Source organism: Rhipicephalus sanguineus, chromosome 3 (genome assembly GCF_013339695.2).
Source record: "Rhipicephalus sanguineus isolate Rsan-2018 chromosome 3, BIME_Rsan_1.4, whole genome shotgun sequence".
Taxonomy (NCBI): domain Eukaryota; kingdom Metazoa; phylum Arthropoda; class Arachnida; order Ixodida; family Ixodidae; genus Rhipicephalus; species Rhipicephalus sanguineus.
Window position 1 is genome coordinate 189,091,911 of NC_051178.1, and position 11,185 is coordinate 189,103,095.

The window sequence follows — 11,185 nt, forward strand, 5'->3', positions numbered from 1 at the left end:
GATAGATAGATAGATAGATAGATAGATAGATAGATAGATAGATAGATAGATAGATAGATAGATAGATAGATAGATAGATAGATAGATAGATAGATAGATAGATAGATAGATAGATAGATAGATAGATAGATAGATAGATAGATAGATAGATAGAAACGGCGAAAGTGCCTGAGGTTCGCTAAGAAATGCTTAGCATTTAAAAAGAATGTGCCGACGCGAACTTGTTTTGCCAACAAGATCGGCACTGTGCTTTGGTTCATAAATGATTGGCGCGCGCAAAAGCGCTCTTCAACCTCAGTTCTTATATTTCTTCGTGCAATTTAGTTGTTCGCCTGCAAAGTAAGCTAGGCTTACAGAACAACCTATTACAACATATGCGTTTTAAAAGAGACGGCCGACATCGCACACGCTCGAGAGAGCATGATTGATCAACATTAGCTTGTCGGTTTGCAGATCGACGAAGGCAATGATTTACGTATATAAACGTGTGTAGGCAATGCCACAGACGCTGCTGCGCGCGTCCGCGGTAAATCAGTGCCGCCGCACGAGACTCGATCGGCGCAAAGATTCCAACAGGGATCTCTGAAAGCTTCCTTCGTAAGGCAGTGTGCGCCGAAGTACATATAGTACGCATGCCGCGTCTGCCCTTCACTTTGCACCCCCTTATCCATCTCCTTTTATTTTTCTTCTGCTTTCTTCGGTCAGCGTGCGCTGCGAACACGGAGCGAAGAGCTACGGAGCCGTGCAGTAGATGGAGCTGTTTATTCGGTAGATCTAGAGTTACTGTATATGCTACCTTTAGGTAGATCGGTAGATCACAGCACTCATCTTTCCGCTGATCGCGGGCCCTCGCATGCTCTTCGCAATAGCGCGCGGTTATGCACGCATCCGTGGCATGCGAAAGCAAAGAGCGCAATATTTTAAAAATATATGTCGATGAACGCACACGTATAGCGTTCCAGAAAACCAGAACAGTACTAAATCCGCGTGATAGACTGCGACCACGAAACATTATAAACAACCAGTGTGCAGTAAACGAGCGTTACTCGGGTCGCTCTTTTTGTATACAGTTGAAACGCGCGATCAGTATTTGTGTTTGGTTTGCGGCGCACCGCTCATGCACATGTCCATGCCTTGTTTATTTCGAACAAACTATGACACACGCGACTGTGGAGGGTGTAGAGACACTTTTGGCTAAATAAATGAGCCGAGGAAAGCAGCACAACGTTGCACAGGTCGCGCAGAAGTAACGTGGTGTCGATACCTGACGACTGTTTATAACACGTGTATAAAATCGCAGTGGAAATACGATGGAGATTTGTTACAGTGCAAGGCTATCTTAGAAGTTTGACAGTCACATCTCCTCTGCAACGAACACTTTTCCTGAACGCCTACCTCAGATCGGAAGCGCCCGCCACTTGAGAACAGCAGATCGGCTTTGCGAAGCGGTGCGCCTCTTGCAGCTGCCGTCCGGATGAGTTTTTAAGCGCGCAGAGCTCCTATATTGAGTTCTCGTCGATTTGTGGCAGCCCAGTGAGGTCCGCTGACCGTTCGGCGCTGGATGACGGAAGAAACTGCCGCATTTTCTTTTATGCGAAAGCTTCGCCAACGACTGCGACTCAGCCTCTCCTTGGCCTCTCCTTATGGAGACGCTAGCAGACGATTCCGCGACGGCGCCCAACAAAAAATGGCGGACGCGCCCAGTGTTGCCGGATCACCAAGCATTATGATTATCCCCTATTGAGAAATGATAGAGCTAAGTGTAGCCACGAAAGCGATCTGAGCTCAGCGATGGACTTCGGACATGCGGACGTGCTTAAGGACCCGAAGTTACCACCTTAATTCCAGCCCCCCCCCCCCCCCCCCCCGACTTACCCCCGGTTGCAGAAGAATGCAGGAAATACGCCCAATCATGCCTGTCCCTAAAAGATTGTGAGCACTGAAAATCAAGTTCTGTGGAACCTGCCACGGCGAAGAAGGCTCATGAAAGTAAAAAACAAGTTGTCATCAACTCTTACGTATCAAGCACTACTCGCAACTCACAAATACGCCGTGTTTTCTACGCATTCGTCCAGCTGCAAATTATGTTCATGAATTGGGTGCTTTGTTAGCCTGGTATGTAAAGTGTGATGTTATGTCGTAAGAATATTGCCCGCACTATATAAAGCTCATACGCAGTGTTCTATCAGTGCGCAAACAATAACGATTTACATTGTCTCTCGTCATGACCCCGTGGTGTCACATTTCTAAACGATGCGCGTCATCGACACCGCTTGCTCTTAAGTAGTTCAAAATCATTCACTCAGAAATCGGATGCCTAGAGCTTATAGAGAAGGCCACGTTGCTACTCGGTTTAAAACGCGACGTGGCCTGTTTTAATACATCGCAGGTGTTGTGCATTCTCAAGTCTGCCCAAAGACCGGCTCAATCGTATTTGGCCTAATAGAATGAGGAAGATGAGGACAGAACAGAAGATGCATATGCAAACGCTACGGGATTATTTATCATTATAATTATTGTTTCTTTAATTACATAACATAGGGCCATGGTTTCCTGGAATGAGGATACCACTCAATTAGAGTAACGTGCGTTGTCGCCACAATAGAGTTTATTTCTTCTCCTCCTCTTCCATCAGCTGCATTGGACTATATTGAGTTAATGCCATTGAAAAGGTATCGTCATCATCATTATGATTAGTGCTTATCCCGTACCCTTGTGCTCTGCTTTCCTCTTTCTTGCTCTGTTAGACCGACCGCACTGTTGTAAAAGCTCGTCTCGCTTTCAGTCTTTGTATATAATCTTACGCATTGGTATTCAGTCATGTCATGTTTAAGTTAAGTGTGTTAACAGGCGATATAAATGCAACAAGACTTCCTAGAAGTTGATTGTCACCAGTGCATTGAATTAAACGGAGTTCCGCTACACGCAATACCACGTAAGAAACGTGAACAAGTGGTTAGACATATTGGTTATGCTAGCTGAGAGCATGCTGGTAACGTCATGGTGATGAAGGAGCTCCTCCTCGAGACATTTTGCTCCTCCAAACCGTCGTCGTCTTGGGTACTCTCGAGAAGCGTGGATCCAGCCGTCCTGCAGATGGTACACAAACATTTATGAAACGGCCGTATAATTGAGCACACTGATACCAAGTGAGCTGCAATGCAGCGCGGCGCATAACCATGGCCACTTGACCCTCGACGCAAGACCACTGCACTGGGGTTTAAAAAACGCAAGGCATGCGTGGAACACGCAGCACAGTCACAGCGAAAGCGAGAAAAGTGGTCTTTCTAGAGCCCGTTGTAAATCCACTTGGGGCAACTGCTATGTATACACTTGCAAGGGACCCACTACGCCATAGAACATCACAATTTTTGCGAAGTAGGGAAGCACCCACTATGCTATTATTCGTCATTCTGCGGAGAAGCGAAGTACCCGCTACACATATCTGTAAGAAAGTATGCGCACTTTGTTGATGCTGTGGCTGATGACGATGACGAGTTATGGCCAAGCCCTTTGTAATGGGTGGGAAACTTTAAGCGACCCACTCGTTACGCAGTTCGCATTGCGTGACGCCTGGTTGACATTTTACTCTTCTAACACGGTATAGTGCACCACACCTGTTCACGTGATTTCTTGCCCGACTTGACGCCTGTATGGGGTATTTTTACGAAGAACTCCCAAGCACCGGCGTAGCTCTGTGATCGAATATTCGACTGTCACGCAGAGTGCCCGGGTTCAAATCCCGCTCAATCCTGGTATTTCTTTTTCTCGCAATTGACGCGATAGCGGTTACAGACACCGACGGCGACGGCGGACAACTACGCCACCAAAATCGGCTATTGTTATGATCTCACACGGCTGTCGCTGTTAAAGGAAGAGTTTCTGTAAAACCACGACAGCGTATGAGGTACGTGTACGGAATAAACACGGAATACACCGATGTGCGCCACTGTACCGACTGATTTAACGCAGTAAATGTGCATTTTATGCACCACAGGGAACCCCTATAGCAAGATACCTACACACGCCACCTCACCTTCACTTAGGAGAGGGCAAATTCTCTGTGCAATAAATCAATCAATACACACGACAGTGACCAAAAGATATATATAAAAAACGCCAGGCCTGCGCGGAGCGCGCAGCACAGTCCAGCGAAAGCTGGAAGAGCGGCCTTTCTAGAGTCCGCGCTTATAAATATTTTTCCATGTGACCACTTAGTTGTGTTCACGTCTGTGTTATTTGTCTTGTTTTCTTTCCAATTTTGTTTCCTCTTTCTTTCCCCCCTATCTTCCTTTCCTCTATGTTTCCCCTTTCCCAAATGAGCAGGCAGGCGTTGTGCCCCATTTAGGTGGCAGTTGTCAGCCTGTTCTCTCTCTATTTCCTCTGTGTCTTCGTGTTTTGTATGTATTCAAAATAAATAAATAAATAAATAAATAAATAAATAAATACTCTTAGGGAAACTAATACAAGTACACATGCAAGGTATCCACTACGCCACAAATCATGATTTTTGTGAAGTAGGGAAGCACCCACTATGCCATTATTCGTCTTTCTGCGGATAAGCGAGGTACCCGCTACACGTCTGTAAGGTATCATGAGCACGTTGTTGATGCTGCATGTGGCTGATGACGAAGAATTATGGTTGAGCACTTCGTAGTGGGTGGGAAGCTTTAAACCATACAATCATTGTGCAATTAGCATTCTGTGACGCCTGGTTGTTATTTTACTTATCTGCCACGACTTACTCAAGTTAACTCGATTCCTTGCCTGACATGACGTATGTATAGGGTCTTTTTGCAAGGGAGTTTCAAGCACCAGCGTGGTTCTGTGGTAGAATACTCCACTGCCACGCAGAGGGACCTGGTTCAAATCCCATCTGTTCATGGATATTAAAGACGATAGTCCTTCTTGGGATACTTAAACGGAGAAATTTTGGTCTGTCTTTCTGTTTGTCGGCACGTCACTCGATTCAGCCACTCGGCCAAAGTTGAACCACTTGCCCAATCAATGTCTGGGGTTTAACGTCCCAAAACCACGATATGATTATGAGAGACGCCGTAGTGGAGGGCTCCGGAAATTTCGACCACCTGGGGTTCTTTAACGTGCACCTAAATCTAAGCACACGGGCCTCAAACATTTTCGCCTCCATCGAAAATGCAGCCGCCGCGGCCGGGATTCGATCCCGCGACCTTCGGGTCAGCAGTCGAGCACCATAACCACTAGACCACCGTGGCGGGGAACCACTTGCCCAAGGGCCAGCCATCTTGAACGGCTGACTAGGTTCATGCTTGTGTACATTGTCGATCAAAAAGCAAACATTACGCATATCTCAGGCGCAACATCACTAGGTAAGTATTAGGTGGTGTGTTCCTTTAATAGAATATGCATACATGCGTAATTCTAAAGACCCTAGTTTCTTAAGATGCGCTGAAAATGCGACTGCGCTGAAACTTGCCTTCCTCCGTGCCCTCTGCACGAGCTCATTGTTGTGTTTCGATTTCGGTTCTGTACTGCACTGTACGAATGCCATGGGGCGCCGCTCTGGCATTCCTGTTTTACCCAGGCGACGTGTAAATAAAAGAGTGTGTGGAGAGTACTCGTTGAGTGCGGACGTTTCTTCTGCTTCAGCGCTTCGCGCCAAACCGCGTGTTCGGGCTGGCTGGCGTCCCCGCCGGTCGCGTTGGTCACCGCCGGCCTTCGCCTGCTGCTGTGCCGGGACTACCAGCCCGCAACACAGCACTCATGCTTCTCGACGTATTGCCAGATGGCGTCCATATCTCACGCAGCGCCTCTTCTATCGTCTTTAGACGACATTTGCAGCGAAGCACGCAGATACGCGGCCAATTTTTTTTTCATGTATTTCATTTTTTTCTATTTCGCGCGACAGTGGTTACGGATACCAGCGGCGGCGGACATCTACCCCACTGCCGTTGTGATCTGATAAAAGCTTTCGATGTAAAGAGAGAGGGAGAGAGAGAATAAACGTCACGCACTGCTTTGTTGTCGTGAAAATCTACTATGCAGTCATAAGAATGGATGTTCCGTTGTGCAACTGAACTTCATTAATTACGCCAAATTCATTAGCGAATTCCGACGCTTTGCGTCATTCTTTTCAGGGCGGCGTGACGTGTGACACTGCAGAGGTACAGGTGCTTTCAAGGGCTCGCGCTCCGCAAACTCGTGCCCCCTCTTGTCCACGTTCACTTTGTCATTGCTAATTTTCTTTCTTTTCTCACCCTCATAGCTTCTATGCTTCGCAAAAACAAACCGTTGAAACACAAACGCGGCAGCCATTCAGTAGCCTTGTAGCCGTGTCGGCAACAATTTGCAATGCAAGATTCGTCTACCGCCATACACCACCTCATGTGGCCTCATGTTCTTCCCTACGTTCTGAATGTGCTCTAGTTGATAAATGGTGCAGCGATGGGACGATAACTTTTAAAATAGGAATCAAATGTGGGTTGCGAGAAGTTATTTCAACCATTCATTTCATTTCTGCGATGCTAGCATAGCAGAGCCTGGAAACGTGGGATAGAACATTCAGTGCGTGAGATAGAGCGTAAGAATTTCAATCCATTCAAACTACCGAAAAAAAACATATTTCCCACTATACGAAGCATTCTTGTTTTCATAGCACGCAGAGCACAACTATATAACAAAATAAAAATTTGGCTTTTCGGACGCTTCGGATGCTTCTGTCATTCCGGTGACGCTCGCGTCTATACACCTCCGTTTGTGACTATTTTTGGATGTACTTACATTGTTGTCCTTTCATTTCGTCTATCACCCTCGACTCGTTTATCCCGCCTGGGCGTCCTACCTATTATATCAAGTGTTTGTTTATAATCTCGTCAACTTCAATCGTGAGTACGCGCCATAGGTTTTAGAAACAATGATAAACAGCGACAGCTATTTGAGTTCATGAAAGTCACGAAACGCAGGCTGGTCGTGCAATTACCTGCGTATTCTTCGCGCTGCCAGCACAGCGAGCGCCGCGAGTAGGACGGCCGCTGCAGCAGCGCTCGAGACCCAGGCCAGGATGCTCGCTAAATGTGGACCTGCGAAAACAAAATAGAAACTATTAGAAAATCGATACTATAGTATGACACTTCACATTAAAGGACCCTTCCCTTACAAAAATGGATTTAGGCAGTCTATAGACTGTCTAAACTCATTTTGAGATTCATTTTTTGTAAGGGTTAAACCACTCTGAGTTCTAAGACGAGAGAGTGGTTTCTTTCTCGACTTCACTAACCCTCCTATAGGCGATATATCTTCCTCCTCGCCATGTACATACTACTTCCTAAAAACACGTGGACAATGTCAGCACTAAGCGTTGAGCCGATCAGGATTTCGCTCTTTTCGGCTACACGCTGTCGTCTTCGCTTGCGCAGTCGAAAACGCACAAAGCGAAGTGAAATCACTTGATCCCGCATGATAGTCACGCGAAACAAGGCAGAACAGTCGTGCGCCTCCATGTCAAAGCAGAGTAGGAGACATTTCACAAGTAATATCCCTCGTATATAGAGCAATCGAAGACTCGTTTCCTCATGGCGTCACGTGAACAGACCGCTGGCGTCACAAATTGTGCCGAAAAGACGGGAAACGTCAGGAGAGAATAACGCGCTCGTCCTTCGTTCGTATTTTCGGAGGTTGCTTCGGGGCTTTTTAAAGGGACACTTAAGACAAAGACGATTTATGTCTCGTATTAGTAAACCCTTTCGAAACACCAAAAGCATCGCTCCTGCCGCGAGAAGACGTGCATGAAGAAAACACAGGTGGCGACGCAGTCTTGTGGTTACCGCATCAATTCGCCCTGACGTCATATATACTGACGGCATTTTATTGCTAAGAGCTACAGACTTCTCCACTGGTGAAAATGAATTACACTGAATCCTAAGGGAGCAGCAGATTAACAGGGCAAGTTTCAGTAAATTTTATTGAGTCAATGTAACTATAATAAATAAATAAATAAATAAATAAATAAATAAATAAATAAATAAATAAATAAATAAATAAAAAATTACAGTTTTGCCGCAACGGCGAAGCAATGAATGCGATAGCAATAAATTGGAATGTAACACGAAGAACGGAAAGCAGCTCGAAATTGCCAGCGCGTCGCTCGAGCCCAAAGGACGCACGAAAAGAACGCACACAGTACGAGCGCGAACTATCATGCGTCACAGCTCGAAACTGGAAGAGCACAGCTCAAACATAAAGCAGGACGCACGAAACGAACGAACAGGTACACACAAGACGAGCGCGAACTGTCACAGTTGTTACTTATTTCTGTTTGAACAGCGCGCTCCTTTTGCAAACGCGGCCGCTGCGAAGTGACCTTCGTACGCTCTGTGGCTTCAGCGCGGACATCGCGGGGAAAGCACAGGACATGCAACCGCGCGCTCCACCCACCCTTCGGCCGCCCCCTTCTTTCCTCGAGATAAGCGCACGAAGGTGGCCACGCCCTGTAGGGCGAAGACCAACGGCGTTCGCAGGAGCGGGGCGATGATCTTTAAAGCGCTCAACGCGCGCACATCGTGCCATCTATGTGGCGAATAAGAAAGCATGCCGAAGGAAATGGTGTATATAAATAGCTCGCCGTTAGCAGGCGCGGAAAGACGGTACTGGTGGTGGCGTAACAGTCTGACGACGCTCGCTGGAAAGCGAGAGGTCGCCTGTTCGATTCCGCGCGTCGGAAAGTTTTTCTGAACTATTTTTCTTTGTGGCTTTTATATGTATATGTACACATATACATATACGGTGAATGACGGCGGCCGGCGACGGCAAAAATCAGCCGAGACTGTCCATATAATTGCTATCGCAATAATAAACAAATACTGAATTTCGTGAGACCCGGCTTATATTCAGGTGCTCAAGTTTTGGCACGAAATTTAAAAATGAAACTAATACCATCATTTCCCCTTCCAATATGGAACTTTGGATCACGAAATTAACGACAGTAGAGTTCAGAAAGAAAATAAATTCTCAGTGAAAACAGATTCAATTTTTCACACTATCGTCTATCTTTAGAGGACAAGGGTTCTTAGGTGGGCTAGTTATTTAGAGGAGTTGTCATGGCCCTCCGTAATCTTCACAGGAGTTATTACGGAGGACCACGTGAAGGAAAGCATCGAGTTGCATGCAAGCATGAGAGAGATGAAATGGTTACCGGAAGTGAGAGACCTGTTAACTGTGCCGTTATGTGCTGCGCTTATCAGCCGCGGTCTCAGAGAAAGGAAACACAGAAAATAAAGAATAAAATAGGACGTGTGGAGGAGTAGAGTTGCACAGTCAGAGCGATGTTCGGTTGGACGTGCACGCCAACACACATGATCATGATAAGCCCGATAATTATAATTTTGATAGAAGTCCCGAAAGCCGGATGAGCTTATCATCTTACGAAAAAGGGGTGCACTTGGTCACATGACTATATTACTACAGTTAAATGCGCGTCGGAAGTGGGAACGAGCCCTGAATCGCGTATCTGTTTATTTATCGTGTTCAGAAAGTCCATAAATACTTGGAGCCAAGAAGTTAAACTTCAATTCTTTCGCTATAAAATATTTCGGGGAGTATAACATGAAGTATTACGTCTTTAGCGGGAATATATGTCAAACGTAAAGAAAAATGAGGTTAAAATCGTGGCGAGAACACGATTGCAAAATGCACGGGTCGGAGGCTTTACTAACCCATATTTTTTTAGCGCGTGTTCGTCGGCTTTCAAACAGGAACGAAATCAGAATCAAACAAGACACAATGATCTAAGCAGCGCGCAACGCCGCAGGTGGCTACAATGAGGACGAGATTTATTTATTCGTGCTGCGTCCTTCTACGTCGTCGTTTGGTTTTGAGCGGTGAAAATTCGTTGCTGTACTTTACCAACATGGTCTAACGTCTACACTTGTGGTGATTGTATTTCCTTCTTTGCAGTACCGCTGTCCTCAGCCGAATGTTTGCGGATGGGCATCACAAAAGATACAACGCAAAAAAAATTGAAAACAGTTACAAAAGCTGAGTATAAATTCAGCACAGTCAATTGCAATAAATACTCGTAATGCAATCATACAATGAACACAAAAATATAAAGCGGGAAGGAACACTCTAGCCCTTATTGGTGCCATCAGCTGGGCAAGCGAATTCGTATAATTTGGTATTCCTGAAGGATGGGTGCAGTTAATATTGTTCTAGTGTTGTGAGGGGTAAACATAGACGTTTAAGGTTTTCTTGTAGTAGGAATAGTCAATTTATTCGGATGCTTTTGACGTACATTCAGATTCAGATGCGCCACGCAGAGGCCGAGAAGCGAAGTCTGGCCAGCGATGCTAATGGTGCGGATAAATAAATAAATAAATAAATAAATAAATAAATAAATAAATAAATAAATAAATAAATAAATAAATAAATAAATAAATAAATAAATCTTCCACATTTTACGTTATCTCTATATCCATTTTTTTCCATTTCCATGGCCTTACTATTCAACAGTGCATTATTCTTGCTTTTCAGGGATGACATTTTCGTTAATTCTTGGTAAGTTTTGCTTCGTTGTAGCAATTATTCCTACCAGCAGTTCCTACCAGCAGACCGGTGCATACATGCAGGTAACTAAGGTAAAAAAGGCCAGGCCTGCGCGGAAAGCGCAGCACAGTCACAGCAAAAGCTGGAAGAGCGGCATTTCTAGAGCCGGTTATAAACTCGCTTGGGGCTGCTAATACAAGTACACTGGAAACGTATCCACTACACCACACATCATAATTTTTGTGAAGTTGGGAAGCACCCACTACGCCGCTATTCATCATTCTGCGGAGAAGCGAGGTACTATCTCTAAGGCATTATGTGCACTTTGTTGGTGCGACGGCTGATGACGATGAACTATGGCTGAGCCCTTTGTAATGGGTTGGCAGCTTTAAACGACCCACTAGTTACGCAATTCGCATTGTGTGACTCCCGGTCGTTATTTCACTCTCCCACCATGCTTCATAACATACTTTAACGTCAGAAAGATAGAGAATTAACTTTATTGACACCCTGAGGAAATGGATCATGGAGGCCTTATGGGCCTCCTTGGCAACCAATAGATTTGCACTTGCGAGGAATCCACGACGCTATAAATCATCATAATTTTTGTGAAGTAGGGAAGCAGCCACTATGCATTTTTTTCTCAGTCTACCCCGCTGGCCGGCGG

The 11,185-nt window shown here is 45.6% G+C and overlaps 1 protein-coding gene across 4 annotated transcripts in view; it reads right to left on the reverse strand.

The window, feature by feature from the left end:
- Positions 1–2,616: 2,616 nt before the first annotated feature.
- Positions 2,617–11,185, reverse strand: part of LOC119387884 (uncharacterized) — a 27,062-nt gene continuing 18,493 nt past the window's right edge. For 2 of the 4 annotated variants that reach the window (XM_037655446.2, XM_037655443.2), the window contains exons 5-6: positions 6,959–7,058; positions 2,665–3,090 (exon numbers count right to left, since the gene is read on the reverse strand). In XM_037655446.2, coding sequence (XP_037511374.1) covers positions 2,970–3,090; positions 6,959–7,058 — 221 coding nt within the window. In that variant the 3' untranslated portion in view covers positions 2,665–2,969. Of the gene's footprint in view, positions 3,091–6,958; positions 7,059–11,185 lie in introns of all 4 variants that reach the window. The other 2 variants (XM_037655445.2, XM_049413723.1) reach the window with 2 other exon arrangements.